The 24,632-nt window shown below is 33.9% G+C and overlaps 1 protein-coding gene across 2 annotated transcripts in view; it reads left to right on the top strand.

The window, feature by feature from the left end:
• Window positions 1–18,860, top strand: part of LOC308198553 (sodium channel protein type 2 subunit alpha-like) — a 72,940-nt gene extending 54,080 nt beyond the window's left edge. For both annotated transcript variants that reach the window (XM_080601150.1, XM_080601149.1), the window contains exons 21-29: window positions 377–531; window positions 1,588–1,761; window positions 6,558–6,680; window positions 8,635–8,916; window positions 10,838–10,891; window positions 12,414–12,551; window positions 14,274–14,378; window positions 15,458–15,728; window positions 16,704–18,860. In XM_080601150.1, coding sequence (XP_080457276.1) covers window positions 377–531; window positions 1,588–1,761; window positions 6,558–6,680; window positions 8,635–8,916; window positions 10,838–10,891; window positions 12,414–12,551; window positions 14,274–14,378; window positions 15,458–15,728; window positions 16,704–17,896 — 2,495 coding nt within the window. In that variant the 3' untranslated portion in view covers window positions 17,897–18,860. The remainder of the gene's footprint in view (window positions 1–376; window positions 532–1,587; window positions 1,762–6,557; window positions 6,681–8,634; window positions 8,917–10,837; window positions 10,892–12,413; window positions 12,552–14,273; window positions 14,379–15,457; window positions 15,729–16,703) is intronic.
• Window positions 18,861–24,632: the final 5,772 nt, after the last annotated feature.

The raw sequence follows: 24,632 nt of genomic DNA on the forward strand, positions 1-24,632 counted from the left end.
TTCATTAACTTTTCTGTTCATTAACTTTTCTATTTTAAAATGCATTTCTATTACTTGAAAGAGCCCTTAAATTTTGGAACAACTTTATTTCTGTGAGACTCCATCAACAAACAGAACAGTTAGATGCCAACAGTCAAAAACATCAATATATTTTGGATAGAGTTTACTCATAATTATGTCTAGTACTGTCTGGTTTCATTGCAAATTTCTTATTATCTAACCTCAGATAATCAACATCCTATAAAAGAGAATTTCAGTGTTACATCTATAAATTATTATAAAACTCATTATCACTATTAATAATGTCGATACCATAGTAATTATTGACTTTGAAATAATTTGCTTTTAGATCCTAATATTTCTTAACCTAATGCAGGTTGTGTGCAGAAATTTCCATGTTGCCAAGTAAGTATAGAGGATGGCAAAGGAAAAATCTGGTGGAATCTTAGAAAAACCTGCTATAGCATAGTTGAGCACAATTGGTTTGAGACTTTCATTGTCTTCATGATTCTCCTCAGCAGCGGAGCACTGGTAAGTAGAAATGCTTCAGATGCTGAAATATTTAGATATCTCCTGAGAAGCAACAGCAAAATTTAAATTTGCATCAGAAAGGCCTATTTTGGTTGGAGCTGTATAGAACTACTTGGATTCCACAATTTCATGATTTATTTACTGAAAATTGGCCCAAATTTGAATTGGCCCAAATTTGAATAAGTTTTACATGCATTTAAGTGATACTTTTGGTTTACCCCTGTAAACCTGCTGCAATTTTATTTAAGCCAACAACTCAAGACTTAAACAGTCTGCCAGTTTTCAACATGTTTGTCAAGAGATTTGAGTACAAAGGACCCTTGTTAACTGTGAATATATAGCTAAACGTATGCTTTCTAATCCTTAATTCCTTTGGGGCTCAACCACTTTTTGGATTATGCTTACAAAAGACCATAGAAAAAAAACTGAAGCACTTCAGTATAATTGAAAAAGATTGAAGCAAAACTCTGTTGCTGTTTTGGAGGCAGGAGATAGGGAAGAGTGTGACAGCAAATTAAACCAAACAACTATTTTCCAAAACGATTTACATTGCCCACCTTTCCAGCTTTACTTAAGGTGAACATTTGCTACACTATCAAAATGCACAGTATAAATTCTAGCGAATGAATTACTCTTTGACTTTTAGACAAAAATGTTACTGATGGAAGATAGAAATGCAAACTCTTGAACTGCTTTCAAAATGGAATATACATATATGGATCAGATTTTGTATAACAGAGGGGTTTTTTTGTATGTGAAAGTTTTGTAATACCACAGTGAAAAAACAAACAAAACAAAACCAAAAACAAACAAACAAAAAACCCCACCACCTGCTTATTTCCTACTTAGTAGTAAAATAGAATATATTTAATCAATACACCTTACTGGAGGCTGAATACATAAAGTTGCTTCAGTTTGTAACATCGTTAAAGATGAGAAATAGGTAAAATATGAGGATGCAGAAGAACAAGGGGAAAGATTAGGTCTGACGTACTTATTTTTATCATTTATATTCTGTGAAGTATTAGTACTACCTGAATATTTTTTTTTTCACAGGCTTTTGAAGATATATATATTGAACAGCGTAAAACTATCAAGACCATGCTGGAATATGCTGACAAAGTTTTCACATATATTTTCATTTTGGAAATGCTTTTAAAATGGGTAGCATATGGTTTTCAAATATATTTTACTAATGCCTGGTGCTGGCTGGACTTCCTGATTGTTGATGTAAGTACATAGTCCTTAATACTTTAAAACTCTGTATTGTGAAGTTTATGTTGTAAACCTCATTACTACTAAGTAATCTTCTTACAAACATGCAAAAATAATTCCCATTGTATAGTTACAGTGCATGAGTAATAGCCTGCAGTTATCTGCATGTGTTGTTTAAAGTACATTTATAAACCAGAAGGAAAAGGGTGGCTGGCCATCAGCTTGTTAATTCTTCATGGTTATTAATTTCATACCCTTGGTGTATCAAACTTGAGATTTTACGGAAAAACAAAGAACCAAAAACTAATTTTGAAACTTTCACGCAATTTTTAATGTCAGTCTTGTCATACTACTGTACTCCTTAGCAAATGAAACACTACTTTTGCAAGTTCCTTCTACAAGCATTGCAACTGAAATGATGCATTTAGACCAGATTTTACCCGAGTTCTCAGAACTATATCCACTCAAACTATCTGGATATCATTTTTAGTAAAATAAAAGACAGTGTCAATTTGGTCAAAAAATTAATTACTTCTAATTGGCTAACAATCTGCAATAGTTAAATCAGCTGTGATTTGGCAAGGCTTATGACAGAAGACAATATAAGGTTTCTTGGCTGCCTTCCCAGCTCTGATATACTTCTGTGCAAAGGCCTTGCTTATGTTGTCAGAATGGATCAAAGTTGGTTTTACTCCCAGAATATTTTGGTCTCTTGCCTTCACACTTTATCTGACCCAGTTCACTGGCTATACATATCCTCAGTGTGGAACTGAGAGATGTAATCTTTGGGCAACTGTCCATTTCTGGATATGTATGTGGTTTATGCCCAAATGTACTTACTGCCCAAGCTACCATATTTCTTGAGAAGTTTGTATAAAATCTCGTTCCACAGTCATTATTTGTGGATATATAATTATAATGTGTCAGATTTGTGACTTTCAGAGGATAAAAAAAAAAAAAAAGCTAGATTGACCCATAACTCAAAATGGAAGACCTTTTTTTTTTTTTTAAACCTGCCCATGTTAGTTTTGTTATACTGTTAATCTCTAGCTCTGTCCTAAGAACATACACTAGTATTAAGCAGTATAAAGGGTTTTCTTAAGAGGATCTTAATGTAGAATACAGATGCTCCTTTCCAGGATTATGCTAAGAACGGAATTCATTTTAGATAAACCACAGTTTGTGTTCTAATTATTCTTTTTGTAACGGAAACCTAAACTGATTATTCTAAGCCATGCTCCATGGTTTCTTAATAAGAGTTTAGCTGCTGTTATCTGAACAGGCTCTCAGAATTATAAACATCATCATCATCATAAGTAAAGCATCTTATATTGCCAACCTTTTTCTCATAATTTTTAATTTTATAAACAAAAGCATGACCAAATGAGATCAGAACCTTCTACTTTTGAATAATTATACTCAGTGTTCCAGAAAGTGGTAAAAATGTCTTACTGTGCCTAAGTCTAATTCAGCAATTCTTGTAGCATGACCAGACAACATTCAAAAGAAATATATGAACTCATTTTATCTTAGAAGAGAATCTCTCCATAGTCTTTTATTGGAAAGATTAAACAAGTGTGATTCAGCAGATTTTCCAGGAAAGAACACTAGTGAATCCTTCTTCATTACAAGTGACTAAAGTTAATCAAATTGTTTAATTCTATCCTCTAAAATTATTCAAGAGTAAACACTGATAGTCCTTCGGGGTTTTGACCTTTAATATCTTCCATACCTGACTCTCTCAATGTGAGAAATAGTCATAGCTACTTTCAGTCATTGTGACCAAATTAGATTTTAATAATTACATGAAGAAAAGGCGATTTTCAGCTCTGTCAGTTAACAGCAATGGCAGGTGACTGTGGGTATATCTGTCCACCTCATTTTAAGACCTCATGCCATCTTTCCACCCTTCTGCTGGGTGCAACAATATCTGTAGCAAGGAGTAGAAGGGAAAATACCTGTGCCTTATCCACCCAAAATCAGAATCTGGTAAATTAGTTCAAACACACTCATCAGTGGTTTAAGCTAAGATAATCAAATTTGCATACAGGCAGATGAGAAGCAGGGACATCAGCTAGCAGAGGCAGTAATATTTAAATGAGTTCAACCAGACACTCTAGAGCAGTCATCATACTGTGCCTTGAGTCTTGTTCTCACCCCTTTGTCCAGAAGCCATCTGTCATTTCTTTATTATGTCCAGTTTTTGATGTACAGCTGTAATGACCATAAGTTCTCTTTGCCACATACCAAGCTAGGAGATAGTGTATCTGGGCAGGAGATGGGGCATTTGGGAATACCCAGTGAGTTTGCTAGTTACTAAATTTAGGTCATTTTCTGCTAAAATATATAATCTTTGGTGATCATAGGTGGATATTGTTTTATGCTATGTATTTTCAAACTTTATGAGATACTCCCATAATTAGTTATAACACCTTATTTTTAAATTATATTTCATTCATAAATCATATTTAAATGAAATAGAAATAAGTAATATTTAAAAGAAATCATGTATTTGACAACTACTGTTGGACAGTAATATATCTGAAAGTGGAATGAAATCTCTGACCTTCCAATATCTCAACACTGAAATTTCTCATGCATGCTGAAATTCCAATGCATTCAATTTTTGAACAATCAAAAATAAAAAAACCACACCCCCAACTGGGCTTGTTGTATACGACATTCAAAGTCAGTCATATAGATAATTTCTATAGTTCTTCAGCTCAGAAATACGGCTAAAAATATTTCATGCCTATTTGTTAAAACAGTTCAACTCATTGAATTAAACTGTGCTCTCAACCTTTTTAATAGTTTTTAAGAATAACTAATTAAGCCACAACATTCTGCAAAAGAATCAGAGTCACATTAAACTAATATACTAAATGCTGTATAAACAGAGTAAGAGGAAACTGCTGCCCTGATGACCTCATAATAAGAATAAGAACAAATAAGAAGGGGAACAGACTCATGTGTTGGGAAACCAGATGCAAAGAGAGATTTCACTTTGTCTTCCTAGACAGTCTAGTATGTCTTTATGTGTGTCCTAGCATGGTACACTATGACAATATTGGATAATTTGGTATTTAATTGATTTCTGGAATTACTAATTCCAGAATTCAAAGGGATTTTCACAGGAAATGCATGAAACCTAATACTCTTATTCAGGAAGTAAAGGAACCAAATCAGCTTGCAACTATACACCTAAACAAAATAAATTTGAATATTTTTCAGTAAAATACCATAAACTAAGAATTAGTCACCAAGTATGTACAGAAAAAGCGATATTAGCAGAGAATCATAACATAAAAACATAAGAAAAGCTGTATTTAGTCCAATGCCCTGCCTCAGAGAATGTCAAAAATGCCTGTCTGGAAAATCAAAACTATAGTATCTAACTTTTTTTTTTTTTTTCCTCCAAATCTGGTGGTTTATTTTTATTCCTAATTAAGTGTAATTAAATATATAAACTACATGAAAGGTAGGATAAGCAGTGTTAGAAGTGAGAAGGGCCATACACCACAGAGAGTCTGGAATCAAATCACATAAATTAGCGACCTCAGCAAGTAACAGAATTCATATGTATTAATATTTCATGACAAGTTATCCCGTTGAAAGGTACAGCATTATGAATTAACTAAAATACTATTTTCAATGAGATTAATTTACATAGTAATATAGTAACGAAATAGTTGTTTTCCCATCTGTTCTCCCATTGTCCGCTGAGACATGATCTTGTAACTCCTGTGTTTGTGATTCATCTAATTGTTTTTTATTAGACAAGTAACATAGGAAACTACTTTTTCAAATAGTGGACAAAATCTTACTGCCATACCACCTATTTCTGCACAGCCTTTGATTTGAAGAACATCTAGACTGAGGTACAGAAATGAACATTAGGGGGATGTTTTTAAGGACTGAAATACGCCTATGTTCATGTATGTGTTTTCTGTGCATTTGGTGGTAAACTGAAATAAAATATGAGTAAGGTAGGATATTTACCCATTTGTGTCTCCAAAACTGCCAAAAGTAAGTGAATGAATTTTTTTCACATTAACACTGGTTAAAAATCAGTTCTATTTGAGAAACACAAATTAATTTCTCCTTCATTACTGTTGTAATGCTAGCACCTGTTAATAACTATCACACATTTCATAATATTTTCCTATACTTAGAAGAGGAAAAATAATAATTTTATTTAAATATAACAACAAATTATTAATAATTTTCCTATACTTAGAAGAGGAAAAAAATTTTGGAGAGAGTTGGCATGCAAGTGACGATGTAACACCTCTGTCAATATATATTTCATAGATACCCTGGCTATTGGTGCTGAGATCTGCTTTTGATTTAGAAGTATTATTTATAACAAAAGCTAATTAACCACTATATTGTTTAGCATGTTATTAGTGATATAGATATTAATAATGTTAGTAGTTAATAAACTATCTTACCATATTCAGAATTATAAATTGCTTGGAAAGTTGAATCTTAATGAAAGCTAATGAAACTATGAATCTTTTGTCTTCAGGCATTTGTGAAAACTTTATCCTTCACCGAGAGTGTGCTTCCATCTGACTATTAAGCCCCACTCAGCTATAATGGATATTTAATAGCATATATTCCTTTTTCAAGTGTGCCTTCATATGGCTTTCCAGCAAGTATGAAAATCATGGGATCGGGCCTCTAATGTCACTGATTTAGAACATTCCTCCATTTGTCACTGTTGATTTTTCTGTAGATTCAGTCTGTATGCTTTTTAAATAAACTGCAGTGTTTTTTCTTATTGATTTTTATTATTATTATTTTTATAGGTCTCATTGGTTAGTTTAATAGCCAATGCTTTGGGCTATTCTGAACTTGGTGCCATTAAATCGCTTCGGACATTAAGAGCTTTAAGACCTTTAAGAGCCTTGTCGCGATTTGAAGGAATGAGGGTGAGATAAAAGAAAGTAGCCTGATTTAATCTATGCACACAAAAATCAATGTAGAATTATGAGACTACAAAGACCTACAAAAGAACTCCAGAGTGGGAACTCATGCAGAAATGTGTGGGAAAATGCCTTGCAACATGTCCTTAAACATACGACATCAATACCATTTTCTTTTGGGTATTAGATTTAAGCTTATCAAATTTGCCTGCTCAAATAAATAGATGGTATACCAGCCCTGTGGCTATTAATATTTCCATTTATTTGTACATCTATAGAGAAAAGAACAGAGATTTTTTTTTCTTTTGTTTAGTTGAGAACTTTATTTGAAGAATTTCTGTAAGTTAATTCTCTGTTAGTTTGCTAGTAGTTTGGGATGGAACAGGATTAGGCAGAAAAGGTAAAAAAAAAAAAAAGGTGAAGGTGATAACAACAGTGGGAAAAAGACACACTAAAGACACTAAAGATAAAACTAAAGCCTCCCTGTGGTTCCCTGTCTACCTGCCTGGGAAAAAGATCCCACAACAGAAGCTGTATCATTAAAGAAAGGTTCTCTGAACAAATACCTGAAATAAGGATGGGGCTGGAAATGTAGAAGGGAAGAGATGATAAATCATTTTTGCAGCTAGTGTCCTTTACTTCATACGAATACATCTGCTGCCATCTTACCTCTCCTCCTACACAGCTGAATCCTTCCTGTTGAGGAAATTATTATTTGCATATTCTGCCAATCTAACAACAAAAAAGGCAACAAAAAAAAAAAAACACTATTACCAGCTGTCTGCTGTAAATGCAGACTATGCTATTTCCTGGAAAAATAGATGCTCAAAAAATTAACAAGTTATGTTATGTTATTTAGAAATCTCCTTTTTATCTTTCACCTCAAAATATCTATATGTTGTAATACCTTTTTACAGACTAGTCATAGGTCTTAAGTCTCCAAAAAAAATTGTGTAGTTTCTGTCTGAGTAGAGGCTGCTGATATTCCAGGAGACTGTGTCCTGTGACACATCACCATCACCATTAAGTTTTGCATAATTTGCATTGCAAACAGCATGTAAGTCCCTATCTCATAAATGAGCTATATTGATTTTAGAACATTTTCAGTCAAGTTAATAGATTTGAAAAAATATACCATTTTCAAAACCATGCAAAAATATTCACTACACAAAAATCAACTGCTGTCTCATAAATAAATATGATTAAGTAAATTTTTTTTGCCTGTGTATCCTTTTAGTTCAATCACAATAAGTAATTAAATAAAATTTTTGTCAGGGGATTTCATCTGATTTTTTAAAGCCACTTATTCATATAGACTAGTTCAATTGTATTAAATGAAGCAATTAAAAATAAAATAAAATTTTAAAAAAACCTAATAAATATGTTTAAAAGCAACTACTGGGAGCCAGGCAATTTAAAACCAAGATTTGCAGCAGATGCAGTTATTAAAAAACAAATAAAATGTGCTTATTTTTGTTACATTGTAAGCAGATGCTAAAATACATTGGGTCCAATATATATGTAAAGGTTCTGAGAATAAAATCATTTGTAATGATAGGTTCACATGCAGATATTTTTATTTAGTCTTCCATATCATCATTCTTTTATCTTATTCCGTTTTATTTCCTACTTATAGATTTTTATTTGTATTGTTGGAATTTAACATTTCTTTCTTTCTTTTTCTCTAGAGCACACAAATTCTAAGAACCCATCTTGCTACTAACAGGTTTTCTTTTGTTTTCGCTTTTTTTTCAGACTTTTGCATTGTCTTGGTTTCCATATAACTTTCTTTTCTCGCCTTTGGTAATCTCATTAGTGATTTTTATCGAACCTTAAATAATGCTTCCCCTTAAATTTTACATTGTTAACTGTCCATTCCATATTAATACTGTTTTAACATTTTAAAGTATTTTTCTTTTTCTTTTCATAAACTGACTATTTTGTTTAATTTGTATGCTAGGTGGTTGTAAATGCCCTTGTAGGAGCAATTCCATCTATCATGAATGTATTGCTGGTTTGTCTTATATTCTGGCTCATCTTCAGCATCATGGGAGTAAATCTGTTTGCTGGCAAATTCTATCACTGTGTCAATACCACAACTGGCGAGATGTTTGATGTCAGTGATGTCAACAATTATACTCAGTGTGAGGAACTCATAAAAAACAATCAAAGTGCCCGATGGAAAAATGTGAAAGTAAACTTTGATAATGTAGGAGCTGGATATCTTGCTCTGCTTCAAGTAGTAAGTAAACTTATATTTTTTCTTTTTGCTCTTTTAAAAAAGTTTAGGACAAATGGGCTACTTAAGTCTGCTAAGTAGTAGAACAATTTCCTTATAGCAGTCATGTACAGTTTACACAACAGAACCCTGAAAAAGCCCCTAGTACATTTCTAGCCATAATTTTTTGCATGAATAGTAGTAAACTTTCCAGGTTAGAGCATATGATCTCATCATGATGATAAAAATGTCTTCTATAAGTGAAAAAAGTACAAGAATTTTTTTCGTGCTGCACAATATAAATATCAGAAATTCATTTCATTTCTTGTCATGGTGGAAAAGACTTGAAGATCCCTCTAATTATTGAAGATCTCTCCCCTCCTTTATGAGCTCAGTTATCTTGCAAGACAGGAGGGTAGACAGCAGTTGAAAAGGCAGACATTCTGACTGACTGGTCTGATGTGAGCAACTCCTGCCAATGCCTCCCACATAATCTGTTCCTGGATATTACAAATCCACAGCGACATCCTTCACATTCAAAATCCATTAATCTTGGCAATTTTTGGCACTGGAAAATCATTTTTCCTTCATCAACAGCCAGGTCAAGATAGAGTGGATTTTTCTTCATGTCTATACTCTTCTAAGGAACCAGTTTGTATTTGGATGGTAAAAGGAACAATATAACAATCCAGCAGGTCTCCAGTACAGGTGTTTGTTTAAGAGGGGATTGATTTTCCAGACCTGGAAGTGGGTTTAGGGAAAGAAGTCATAAATAATGCAAGATCTGAGACTGGGGCACCCAACATTTCATGTAGCATGGAGACAATTCTTTCTCTAGTATAAGTCTTGTGTAAGGTGCTCCAATGTGGGTAGTCACTGGTGGCCAGTTCCTTACTATTAGACCTGATTATTTCATAACACTTTCGCTTGATGCTCACAGACATTAAGATGCATCACAGATGCTATTAGATTGCATATCATAGTCATTCTATTAATTATTGTTACTTATATAAAGTCTGTAAATTTTATTTCCCCTTCAAGTCCTTTTCCTATGCACTGTGTTAGAGAAATGTTTTTGTTCTAGGTACTGAGTGTACCTTTCATTTATGCCAGAAGCTCCTTAGTTTGGAATGGAGGTTCTGATAGCTGGTATTTGACCCAAAACACCAGCAAGCAAGTAAGCAAATAACAATGCTTAAATGATTGAGCTCTGCTGAATCACTTGTCTATGATGTGATATATAGCTTCACTTTATGAAGAGATGTTAGAGATGTTAGAAGAGATGTTAGAATTAGATGTCAATTTTTTTTTACTCATTATTCTAGCTAGACAAAGTCTCTACAGGAACTCAGCCCAAGGTTTTACAAAAGTTAACCACAGCTCTTTCCCAGTTCATTTTTTAGTCTTCTGTAAATCTTAGATCTCAAGAACCAATGTATATTTTGATTATGAACAGAGTGTATTCCTTTTACTTATGTGGGATTAAAACATTTCTAAAAATACTATGGCAGTTTGGACATAGCCAAAACATTTAGATGCATGTATCTGTCCAGAAGCTGTATTGCCAATTCCATCAAGTAATTGTGTACATTCGATAAAATGGTTGTCACCACAAGTAATTGTAGTAGATTGTACTTAAACACCTCCAACATCAATGTCCGAGTCTACCACTGCTCATCTGCAAAGTAAGCACCTGCAGCTCCAAACACACTGTGCTCTTGCTGAGACATTCAGAGCCCAAATGTAATATTTTCGAAATACCTAAAAATAAATTATAAAAAATCAGTTTTATTTTGAAAAATATCTTATTATTCCTGTTATCAAATGTGGTTTATAAATTTTGATATAATATTATTAAAGGTAAAGGTCCAAATGCGGTGCTCTAGTCATTTATCACATTCTGAATTTTTATAGGGTAGATAAACCAACTCTACTTTATTTCTAGGCTACTTTCAAAGGATGGATGGATATTATGTATGCTGCTGTTGATTCAAGAGATGTAAGTGTAAGACTTTCAAAGATCATCAATTGGTTATATTCTGATATATTTAATATAGTTTAGAATATAAATAACTACATACATAATAACACTAAGAATTTAGTACTTTAAGGCTAGAAATGAACTTTTTGTAACTTCATGCATCTTAGAAATAGTGGTGGAAAAAAATAATCCCACTTCCTTCCTTCTAGTGAAATAATGTAAATTAAAATCATTTAAATGGACTTTTTTTTTTTTAAGTAAATTTATTTTTAAGATGTTAATGAAAAATAGAGAAAATGGCTTTTTAATGACTTCCTCTGATAATCATGATTATATAATGTAAGACTACATAATGTAATTATAATATATTAAATATATTAATCTAGTTTTAAAATTTATAGCCATGCATTTCATTGTTTATTTAGGTTGAGCACTCATATTATCCAGCTATTTAAGTGAAATTAGATCTTAAGGTTGAAGATCATCTGCTAAATTTTCTAGGATTTAGAATATTATTTTGGCTAGAAAACTTATAAACTATGTTTACCTAGTACAAGAAAGTGCAACACAGATGCCTAAGCTAGTTCTATACAACTTTGGTTATAGTTATACTAGTGATAATCAGTCATCACACAGTGATATTCATCTGCCAGAATATTATATCCTGTTTCATTAACTTCAGCATTTCTATGCTGTAGCACATCGTGCAGTTGAGATGCAGACATTGATTGAAATGTAGAAGCTGGAAGAATTAAGACAGTAACATAATACTCCTTAAAAATGTGCCTCAGTTTTAAGAGATTTCACAAAACATGTAGTCACTAGAAGTTTATAGAAAGCATCTGTTCTTAGCTGGATGTAAGAACACTCGTCTAAGACTGAAAGAGTTCCAGGGAGATTTGGGTGACAGTAAAATGATTGATTCTGTTGCATGAAAATATACTGAACACAATATAAAATATTTAATTTTTAACTGTTGAAATTTTAAGTACTAGTGACTACTCTCAGTCTCATATTCTTTCTTCTATGACAGGAACTTTGTATATATATACACTCATAAACACATATCTTTGTGTACATTTACTTTAAAGCTCCATATGAATAATCATTCTATCAGCTTCCAGTTCTCCTTATATACAAAAGCATATACTGGGTCTTTTTAATAACTGAGTGCAGTGTGTAGAATTTCCAGCTGAAATAACCTATACCTATTTATAATTAAATTTGTTTTCTTTCTTCCTTCCCTCCTTCCCTCCTTCCTTCCTTCCTCTTTCTTTCTTTTTCTTTCTCTTTCTTTTTTTTAATTTCTTTTTTTCTTCCTTCCTTCCTTCCTTCCTTTCCTTCTTCTTTTCTTTCTCTTTCTTTCTCTTTTCCTTCCTTCCTTCCTTCCTTCCTTCCTTCCTTCCTTCCTTCCTTCCTTCCTTCCTTCCTTCCTTCCTTCCTTCCTTCCTTCCTTCCTTCCTTTATTATTACAACTAGTATCCCCTTCATTAATATTTTGATCTCTTGATTAATATTATCCCCTTATAATATTTTGTAGGTAGAAGATCAACCTAAGTATGAGGACAACTTGTACATGTATCTTTATTTTGTCATCTTTATCATATTTGGATCATTCTTTACCTTGAATCTTTTCATTGGTGTCATTATAGACAACTTCAACCAACAAAAAAAGAAGATAAGTATTTAAAATGTTTCCATACTACTATAAACTATTAATTGTAATTAATTAATATCTTATTCATATAAGGCCAAGAAAAATCAAAAGTTATTTCAGGTCTTTGAATAAAAATTTCCTTTTTAACATAATCCTTGTTAAATATGTGGATGTGATTTTGACCTTTTCATCAAAGCATTTTGACGTGCAAAGAGGGACAAATCACGAGTCTGTTCACAATAATTTACAGATTTTGAAAGACCTAAAATGAAGATGCAAAAATGGAACGTGTTATTCATTTGATTAGATGTAGTATTATTTTGAAGTGGAAGAATTTTCTCTTTAATTAACTTTAAAGAATTATGATAAATTATTTTCAATTAATCTTATAAACTGTTGACAGTTAATGAAGACACAACATGACTGTGTTCATATAATAGATAATAGTTCTGCAAACTGATTAAACAGTGGTTTAAAAGTCCTATAGATCTCACAAATAGGCTTAAATATATAAGTAAAATGTGTATGAAAGAGCCCTTTTATTCTAACATTTGAGCTGTAACAAATGAGATGAGCTTGTTAGACAGAAGTAAATTAACTTATAATTTATTAGAAATAATGAAGCATATGTAAAGAAGAAAGGATATTTTTCTGTATATATATATATATATACTGAACATTCAAGTATGTTTTAAGTAATTATATTTATAATATGTATAATGTTATGTAAAATAATTTTAAAAAGATAAAATTACTATTGCATTTAAAATATTTTGAAGTCTCATGATTCTTAGCCTTCAATTGCCAAACAGAACTAGAACATGAGGATCACTGTAAATCGTTGTATGTTGTGAAAAAACAGCTTCATCTGACTTAGTTTTATTTGATTACCAAATAAAAAGCAGCAGTACAAAACAGAATATATAGTAAAGCTCAGTTGTGAGGTATAGAATTTTTTTTGTGTTTGAAGATATTCTTCAGTTTCTTAAAAGAGCCATAAACACATCTGGGGCCACAGCAGCAGTTTCTATCAAGAATAGCAGGCTTTGGGCTTCAATAACCACTTTAGCAGACAGAGACTTTGACACTGTTTCTATCTGACTTAGTTCAAACTCATTAACAGGCACAAGTTACATTATACTGGAATTCAGTCAGTTGTTCATCAGCATTTGCATCTGCAAACAAAGGTTAATTTGAGCTAGTCAAGGTTCCAGCAGTTGTTTTTTGTTTGTTTGTTTTAATAATTTTTTATAGCATGATTTTGGTTACTTAAGTTTACATCAACAAAGGTTTTTTGTTATCATTAAAGCCATCATATTAGACCCAATCTATCCCTTGACACAACATAAGCCTCAAATTTACCCTAGTTTTAGACCTGTCTAGCTGTAACTCAAAGTCAATCTAGAGTTTAGGACATATAAGACACCAGAAAGGCTCCTGTGCACTAAAATCCTAATCAGCAACCTATTTAACAGCATCAGTACAGTAAGAACCATTTTAGCCATGTCAGCAAAAATGGATACGGAGAGGCTGGAAAAATTCAGCTATCAGCCTAACAAGGTACCAGGAAAGGTTTCTTGTATGTGGTAGTAATGCTCATTATATGAACCATTAATACCTAAAAAAAATCACTTGTTAGACAAATAAAATATAAATGTAATACTAAATTACGGAGGAACATACTGTAGTTAAAAGATGAATGTGTGAACATGACAGTAATTAGTTTTGGTATTATGTCTTTACTTTGGAGGTCAGGATATATTTATGACAGAAGAACAGAAGAAATATTACAATGCAATGAAAAAACTGGGATCCAAAAAACCACAGAAACCTATACCAAGGCCAGTGGTAAGAGTGATTTGACTTTAATACCACTAGTATTAAATATTCATCTGGGAATATGATTTTAGCCAATGAGGTTATATGCCTGGAAAGAATTATTTTTTGTTATTGTTTCTTATAAGGTAGAATTTCTCTCCCCCCCCCCCTTTTTTTTTTAATTGAATGGATAGATCTTTCATACTTCATTGAAATAATACAGTGAAATATGAAGTGAAGGATTTAAAAAGGTTAATGTGATAAATTTGACAGGGACCCTGCCTGAGTCCTAGAAAAGTTTCTTTAATTGGATAATTAATCAGGTCGTGTTTTCCATGGATAAACCATTTTCTGTTTTTTCTTCTCCAAGAGACTTTGTAGGAAATGGGAATGTACTGGCATCTGCTGAAGACAGAAGGGGGCAGTGGTCACCTAACATGAAGAGAAAGACAGATACAGATAATCTCACAGAATAAAAGACTGACCTGGGGAGTCCAGGATAAAATAGAATAACTTTGTCTCTAAGATGAGAAACCACTCTGTTATTTCCTGAAATCCTACAGTGTTTGGAAAGGAATATTTGTTGCACTTTGTTCACTGGGTGGTGAACTCTCTAAGGAGAGGCATATACCATGAACAATTAGCTAAGTAGCAAAGGAAAACAGGGATATTGCTGTCATGGAGTGTTTGAGACATTCAACTTCAGCTGTCCAACAATCTTAACAAGTGCAATGAGTTTAAGGAAGAAGCAGACACCTTGAGGGGTCAATATTCTAAAGCCACCTAAGAATGAGAAAATGAGTTTCTGTTTGTTTGGTATTCTTGCCTGGTATCAAGTTACACAACCTTTTTATACCAATAATATCACTTTTGCTATAATGCTATTGCTATTATTATTTCAGTGTTTCTCTTCCCATTCCTTCAGTCAACAGTGGTACACTTCTTGATTTGCTCTAACCGGTTGAGACAAAAAGCAGCACAGGCTAGGTGTAAATGAATAGATCTTGCTCTGCACCCCTAAAACCTTGCAGGGACTTGCTCTCCCATGTGGCATTTCTAAAGGCAAATATTTTCAGAGTATAAGAAGTATTCTGTTTTTGTTTTTGCAGAACAAATTCCAAGGCATGGTCTTTGATTTTGTAACCAAACAAGTATTTGACATCAGCATCATGATACTTATCTGCCTTAATATGGTCACAATGATGGTAGAAACAGATGACCAAAGCAAAGAAATGGAAACAATTTTATCCCGGATTAACCTTGTGTTCATTGTCCTTTTCACTGGAGAATTTGTGCTGAAATTGATTTCACTTCGCCATTACTACTTCACTATAGGCTGGAACATTTTTGATTTCGTGGTTGTAATTCTCTCCATAGTAGGTAAGAGCAACCCCCTTTCAAGAAAGAACTAGTGGAAGGAAAAGGGAACACCTCTTTCAAGAATGTGAATTTTTGTTTTTCATAAAACTTGATTTGGATCTTCCTAGTTTATAGGATGAAATACATGAAATGTATGAAATGTATGAAATATAAGATTTTTATTGCTCCCATTAGGTTCACTTGTCATCTTCAATATCAAGAGTCATAAAGGATCTATTTAGCACATTAAATTAACACATGCAAATGTACAGAGAAATGTCTGGTGGTACACTGACTGCAGATTTGCTTTCATTAGTAGAACTAAAGAATCTGTGAAGCGGGAGAGATTTTTACTTGCTTTTTCTGACTAAGGTCTCAGTGAACATTTAGATTTCTATCATCTAAAAACTGACTCTCCAATGTGCAAATTAGTCATGACAAAACTAGTCATAAAGACTTTATGATGTACCTGAGAGAGCCTTTACTGAATACAGTGCACACCCCCAGGTAAAAAAAAAAAAAAAAATTAAAAAAAAAAATGCAAAAAGCATAAATTAAGCCAATATATTCTTCCATGAATGATGAAAGAAAGGAGTAGGTTCATCTTCAGAACTGATTATATCTAAGACAGAAAATTCTCTTTCCAGGCTTTTTTAGGCAAAACTGAAACTTAGACAGACACTAACTACCTTGCCACAAGTAGATTCCTTCCTTTTACTTATTTCCCTTTGTCTCCTGGATAGGACAAACATGGTGCTATTAGAGTAGCTTTGATTAAAAACAAATAACCTGTGTGATGTTTTGCTGTAACTGAATTTCCTAGAATTCTGACATTACCTTACATATCTAAAAACAAAAAGGTAAAGAACTAAAAGACAATGAAATTCTATAATGATTTTTCTGGAGACAGGAAGAAATAAATCATTTGATAAGCAATGAATGAATAAATTTAAAATTGTATTAAAATATTCTTTTTTCTTTTTTTTTTTCCTCTAGGTATGTTCTTAGCTGAGATGATTGAGAAATATTTTGTGTCCCCCACTTTGTTCCGAGTCATCCGACTTGCCAGAATAGGTCGAATCCTGCGTCTCATTAAAGGCGCTAAGGGAATCCGCACTCTGCTCTTTGCTTTGATGATGTCTCTTCCTGCTTTGTTCAACATTGGTCTGCTGCTGTTCCTGGTCATGTTTATCTATGCGATATTTGGCATGTCCAACTTTGCCTACGTTAAGAGGGAAGTTGGGATTGATGACATGTTCAACTTTGAAACATTTGGCAACAGCATGATCTGCCTATTTCAAATCACCACATCTGCTGGCTGGGATGGTTTGTTAGCCCCAATTCTGAACAGTGGGGAGCCGGACTGTGACCCTCACAAAGATCATCCGGGGAGCTCTGTTAAAGGTGACTGCGGCAACCCTTCCGTTGGAATTTTCTTCTTCGTCAGCTACATCATCATATCCTTTCTGGTAGTGGTGAACATGTACATTGCTGTGATTCTGGAGAACTTCAGTGTTGCTACTGAGGAAAGTGCTGAGCCCCTGAGCGAGGATGACTTTGAGATGTTCTATGAAGTCTGGGAGAAGTTTGATCCAGACGCAACACAATTCATAGAATACAGTAAACTATCAGATTTTGCAGCTTCGTTAGATCCTCCTCTTCTCATAGCAAAACCAAACAAAGTCCAGCTTATTGCAATGGATCTGCCCATGGTAAGCGGTGACAGAATTCACTGCCTTGACATCTTGTTTGCTTTCACAAAGCGTGTCCTGGGGGAAAGTGGGGAGATGGATGCCCTCAGAATCCAGATGGAAGATCGTTTTATGGCAGCCAATCCTTCTAAAGTCTCCTATGAACCAATCACAACCACATTAAAACGGAAACAGGAGGAGGTATCTGCTCTCATTATTCAGCGTGCTTACAGACGTCACCTTTTAAGGCAAAAGGTTAAAAAGGTGTCTAGTATATATAACAGAAATAAAAACAAAGAAGGAGACGGACCAGTTATAAAAGAGATAATTATTGATAAACTAAATGGGAACTCCACTCCAGAAAAAACAGATGAGAGCTCCTCTACAACTTCCCCACCATCCTATGACAGTGTAACAAAGCCAGAGAAAGAAAAATATGAGAAAGACAAAGCAGAAAAGGACTACAAAGGTAAAGACGTCAGGGAAAATAAAAAATAAAAATGTAAAAATTCTGCTTGTGGGACAACTTGTTTACAGTCTGAGAATGAAGCGTCAACTGGACTCCTGCAGGAGGTTTATGCCAAACTGACAGTTTTTACATATATGCGTGTGTGCGTGTGCGTGCGTGTGTGTGCGTATATATACATTAAATATATATATACTTAAGGTCAGTGCCTATAACAAAACAGTAAACCTTCATCATCAAACTGTGACTCTGCAAATAAGGGTAACAAACTTGACAAGAGGTTACTGTTTTCACTACAGCTGACACTGCTAAGAACGAGAGACAAAGTGGCTCCACAGAGAACACGAAGCTTGAAATGTGTGCAAAGCTATATGTTTTTGTGTTTCACGTACTGCAAAACATGTAGAACAGTACTTCGATTCACTGTTTGTAATTCAACTGCTACATGTGTCATATTTTTACAGAACTGGTATTAGTGTATCATTTTTTTAATTCACAGGTTGTTTACTATTATATGTGACTATTTTTGTAAATGGGTTTTATGTTGGGGAAAGAGATATGAGGACCAGGTGTTCTATTCTCAGATTCTCTATAATGTACAGACAGAAGTGATTTGCATAGGCATGTTGCACTCATCAATCATGCCCAAATAAAAATATGACATTGCACAAAGCTAAAGATTTTAAGAACTTCCATGTTTCAGGGTTGCTTTTTTAATTTGAGGCATTCTTACTACTCGTATGGCTGCATCCAGATTATGTGTATCCACATTAATGTGCCTGGAAAGTCTCCTCTAAATTACAGGAATTTGCAATGACTTATTTTTATGCAAATCATAAAGCATGAACAAGTTCTTGCTTGTGTTAAAATATTCACAGCTTAAAAAATTTATTTTTTGGTTTCTGCAGTAGAAAAAAAGCTTCACCAAAATATACCTGGAAGTTCATTTCTTTTTTTTTTTTTTCCTTTTTCTTTTTTAAAAAAAAAAAAAAACAACACACAGTTCAAGTCTTTTTCATGGATTATTCTTTCGTTATTGTGTTCTCTCATTAAGGCCAACATCCAATGAATTAATAAAATACACTTTCCTATGTAAATATTAATGGCATACTGTCATGCACATTTGACCATAGAATTAAATGGCTTTGCCACATTGAATTGCATCAGATACGTACCACAGTGTGGGTAATTTGCAAGAGCTCAGCAGGACATTTTGTATTCTGTGTCATTATAGATAGTTTGGAGAGTATCACTGATGCATGTCAATGCTTTTGCTGCTGTATCTTGCTCCTTCCACTGTCAACTGTCTCCACTATAGGAAGCCATGTGTCAGTGGTGAAGTGAATCAAGTTGTCCAACCAGACCTCATTCTTTCAAATCATTAAGCAATAGTTTGCAGCTATTGATGAGCTTCTTTAGTTCGCATTTTCAATTTGAAGTGGCTACTATATGGTGTAGAATCAGACTGTACAGGTCCTATTGCAAACTGTTTAACCTGTTGAAAATATGGTTAGTATACATAAACAATGTAAAGAAATACCATTTGGCAACAGTTTTGTATATAAGATGAGCGTCTTCAAGTTTAGATCACTGTTTCTTATATTTCTTTCCTCATTCACTTGGCTTACTTTCTAACCACAGTAATTTCAAACTGAAATCATCACACTATAAGAAAAGAAGTATTTGTAGACTATATTGTTTTAATATATTTGCATATATTTCAATGTGAAGTAAATTGTGTAAATCTGGAACCAAGCTTATTGTTTCCAAATAGTTATATCTGGTAACTGGACATAGCAAGGAAAGAATTAGGGAAATGTGTGAATTTCTAGCGCTGTTTGCATCAGAAGTTCCAAGATAGTCTCATTGTTCATGAAATTCTTGCTATTTTGCAGTGTCTGTTTACATAGACAATTATTCTTTTTGAATCATGCTGCACTAGACTTGTACAAATAGGACCCACAATATTTCCCAAGAACAAAATGGCACATTTGTATAATCAAGGACATCAGGACACTTTGTGTTTCATACACAAGCTAACATTAAATGTAGGACCTTTCTTTTACTAATGCTTTTGACTTGTAATGTGTTGGTGAAATGCATGCAGGAAATTGATATTATCATAAACAACATAAATAATATTACAAATGAGCCAAAAAAAATAAAGATTTCATTTTTTATTGTATTTTCATTGTATTTATTTTTCTTGTCTCTATCCTACTGTTGGCTGAAAGATGAAAGCTGGCTTTGTTACTAATAAAGAATTCTTCCCCTGTCATTAGAGCTAAATAACTTATTTTCCAAATAGTAACTTTTTTTTCTTTCATGTAAAACTATTTTTTTTTTCATGTAAAGAATCAGAGAACTTTAACAACACCACTTTTATCATTTATTTCTACTACTTTGTCACTGACAGTGTCTGGGGATAACACAGGACATCTACACATTCTGCTCCAAAAGCCTTTCTGTCAGACCTGAAGAACTCTTCCAAACAATGGAGGCACTGCTCAGTATCTGAGGTATTGTTTTAGTGTGCCATGTTGCTCCTACCAAAGCTGCCTACGCTTTTTGAGCAGTAAATATACAAACATACTTTCTGACAAAGTTCCTCTGTTGGGTCCTGCATAACTTTCAGCCAATAGCTCACCTCAAATTGATAAAAATTTTTTTTAATTGAGCTGTGATTCCTTTTATTCCAATAACTCTGAAAAGTAATAAATACCATGTCCAGATGGCCACACAAGAAAGGGACAGTATTGAAACTCAACTGTTAAAAAGTAATCATAACACCTGGATATTACACAATAGCTTTTGAGTAATAAGCTCAATAAGTAATTGGAGCTCTTCTGCTTCTTTGGCCCGCCTGTCTCTGACTACTAATCTACTTACAATTGCATTTTATTCATACCTATTCATATTATCTGTTCAAAACAGCCCATAAAATCTACAGGACTTTTGCTCTGTGGACAGATCAGCAAGTGGTCTGAGTAATGACAGTTCATTCATTTTCAGGAACCTGTACTCAGCTTCATAACCACCCACTTTATGCGGGAAAACATCGTCAATGCTTTCAGCCTGGACCAGTAGGAATGGCTGAGGGTCTTGGTTTAACCTGGACTAGAACTCATCTGGCTTTGCTCTGAGGACACGTATGTCCTCTTAACTGCCCAGTGCTGCTTCTGTGAACTTTCTCTTCCTGAAAGTAATTTCTTTTTCCACAGAGATCAATAGACAGTTTGTATCATTTAAATTTCACATTACACACACCTATGCTTCCAAAACATTTAAAAAGAAAAGTCACTTGAAGTAACTTTGTATATGCTACTAGGCCAGAGTGTAGAGACAATTATCCCAGTCAAGGATGAATTTTTATGCCTACCACATTGTGCTTGGGGTCCTCTCCACAGTTTCCAGTCAGCAAAGGAGGGTCCCTTATTGGCAACTAAAATCTTTGTTGTATGACTGTACTGATTCATGTCCACAAACAGCTGAATTTTCAAGGTGTACAATCACCGACAAAATGCCTTCCACTATGTATTAAACCTTTTATCTGTCACCTACTGCCAAAATGAGAGTATTAGTAATGCTGACGGTAGAGCCAGGTCACTCTCGCAGTGTATGTTCATTACTTGCTGCTTTTCTTTAATGAGCTTTTAGATTAAAAAATTTCCACATGAATGCTCAGAAAGGAGACGTATCTTTATTCAGTACATTTCAGATTAATTCACAGGACAGCACAGCTTAATGCTGTTCCCAAGAAAATGTTCCCAGAAGTCCTAGTGCCTCACACAAGCTAATGCAGTGCATGTTAGTACTGCTGTCATAAAAGAGTAATGAGCTTGCAGAATTAACTGAAGCTAATTCAGCGCTCAAGTATTATCAAGGGAGGAAAGCTCAGGGTGCAGCGGCAAAAACAAACAACAACAAAGAGCATTTCTCCCAAGAAGAAGTAGATTAACCCCAAAAAGGAAAAGAGGGACTGCCATTATGGCAAATTATGATAACCAGTAGCGAAATACATTTACTGTGAAATTCATTCATCCATTAATGAAGTTGTGAGTACTCAGCACTTCTTAGAATTTAATATGAATTGCATACGGTACTTGTAATTATTTTAAAAAATATATAAACCAATCATTTAGAAGGTGAAATTATGATGGGAATTAATAAAATCAAGAAAGCCCTTGCTCAGAGGGCTTACCTCCGGTATATGACTTATGTTATACCATTATTATCACTACATGAATTGTTACAATTGTGTGAATATTTATGCATTGAAATGCTCAGCTCTCTTGAAGTGCCATTTGTTGCAATTTTTATGTTCATTTCTTTAGTTCTTCATCTAAACAGATAAATTTGAAAAACTGCAAAGAAATCTGAGCAGGAAGAAAAATCACTGAATTAACAAGAGAAATTCATACTTAAAATACATTTATATTATTTTCTATTTGTTGCCTCTGAAGAATGTTTGCTTGTCCACTCCAAAAAAAGAAGTAACACCATGTGACCAAGGCTGAAAACCACAGAAATAATTCATTACAAATAGACAAAGCAAATAGTAACCACAGTTCATTAGTCATTTGTTCAGATTACTAAGCTAGCTTTAATGGATGTTTTCTAAAAGATCATGATTAGTTCATGTACAATTTAGTAACAAGAAAGGATAAGGTAAAGGGGGATGGTGAAGTGCTTTGATCTGTTTCCACTAAACACCACAGAGCAGGGACATGCTCTGTCTTTGTAATGCAGTGCACATTCTCCATCACTTTACAAATTAAATACTTCACCCTCATAGAAGAAAATATGCTGCAACATGAGCCTCAGCTAAGCTAGAAAAATAAATTGTACTGCAGTAGCCTAAGTAAACTGAAGCCAATTACCATCTCTTGGGAGAGCAGACAAATCACATGCATCTCTGCAGAAAGTGCTATGTTTGATGCATATAAGAAAAGACATATCATGAACAATTTATAGCAGTAAAGCAGGCATCCGTTCCCAAACATTCTACACTTCAAGTACATTTCCTGTACAATAAAAGCCATGTAATGTTTTTCTCAAAACCTACAGTCAGTGGAAAGGGGAAAAATGGAATCAACTTTACGAGATATTCTTTGTTCTTATAGAAAAAGCAAAACAAAAACAAACAAAAAATTGCATTTACTAGCCCTTACATAGCTTTGTTGTTTTTTTGTTGTTGTTTATATATATATATATAATATATATACATATAAAACTGTAAGCCTCAGAAGAATTTCAGTATCAGAGTGTTCTTTACTTTTCATTCTAAAACTCTTACAGCCCGTACCTGGATCATAACCCCCCTGCCCCACCAATGTAAAAATTTTGGATTTGCTATCAGAGTGCATGGCCCTAGGTATGTGCTTAGAGCAAAGCACAAGCAAAGTACAGTCTTAATGAGTGAAATCGGCCATCCTAAATCAAAGTGGGTCATGCCATTTTTCCCTCGGTCTAATGCAGTGATATCCAATCCAGCAAACCAAAAGAAGCATTTTAGCAACGTGCCATATAATAGCAGCTATATTCAAAGATAACATGCACACACTTTTTAATTATACCATACAAAGACTGTAAGTGGTTACATTATGAGTTTCTCAATCTAGATCTCAATCTAGAATTGATTGAGTTCAACAGCCACAAAAATTTACACTTATTCCTGTTTTTTCTCTTGTTGCTGTTACAGGGGGATGACAGTGATGGGTCTAATTTTACAACTCTGCAGGAAGCTCAGTTTGGGTATACACTTCAGAGATCCCAGCTCTGATCTAAGGAAGGAAATTGATTGACCTAGAAAAAAATAACAGCTTCTTGTCTCTGCTGAACACTAAAGGCCTCATCCTACCTCTTCATGCAAATAAGAGAAAGATATGAGAAGCATGTGAAAGTATACACTGGGAAAGCTGTATAAATTCTCTTTTAACTAAGAAATATTAAATGAAACACATAAGCACAAAAAGATACAGAAGAAAAAAGGGATGGTAGCTTTAATTGGCAGTCAGATCTAACATGTGCGATGCATATCATAGGTAACATTTATTCTTTGGATGGGATTTTGCAGTTTGCAACTCCAGGCACCAGGGAACAGCACATTCTTTTAAAACTCTGAAAGTGACAGGGGACAAAACTGGCATAGCATATGCTACTTTCATGAATGTGTGCTGTGTAGAAAGGATGTTACTAACATCTCCCATCTGCACCAGGCACATCCTTAATTCATGTATTGCAGAGTTTGTGCAGAAACGAGGACAAGCAATGACTTTATTTTACTGTCGTATCTTTGCTTCATAATGTAGCATTTTAACCCAAAGTCTGTATTTTTAAATGCGTAATTTACACATATATTTTCAGTTATATGTTTTAGACATAACAACCTGTAACTGCTCCATTTAGCACACTTCCCACCCTCAAAATGAGGACCAATTATCTGGTTCAGCCAAGTTGTGCAGTAGGAAATGAGAAAGAGCAGCAGTGGTACTTAAATTACCTGCATCCCCTGCCCAGGCCTTCTGGGCTCCTGTTTTGCAGATCTTCGGGAGTTCCAAATGGGGACATGAAGCAACATCCCACTTGACACAGATATAGGAATATATACTGAATGCAAAAAGTCTTAAGGGGCTCCAGTGGATGGCCCTGTAGAGGAATTCTCAGTTCCCAGACTCAGCATGTTTATAATTATAGACCATTTGCATACCATGAGCTGAGTTCAGCAGAACTCTGAGATTGACATCTTACATTTCTTAATGAATGACA

This window comes from Anser brachyrhynchus, assembly GCF_964034855.1.
Source record: "Anser brachyrhynchus genome assembly, chromosome: 7".
In the NCBI taxonomy this organism is placed as follows: Eukaryota; Metazoa; Chordata; class Aves; order Anseriformes; family Anatidae; genus Anser; species Anser brachyrhynchus.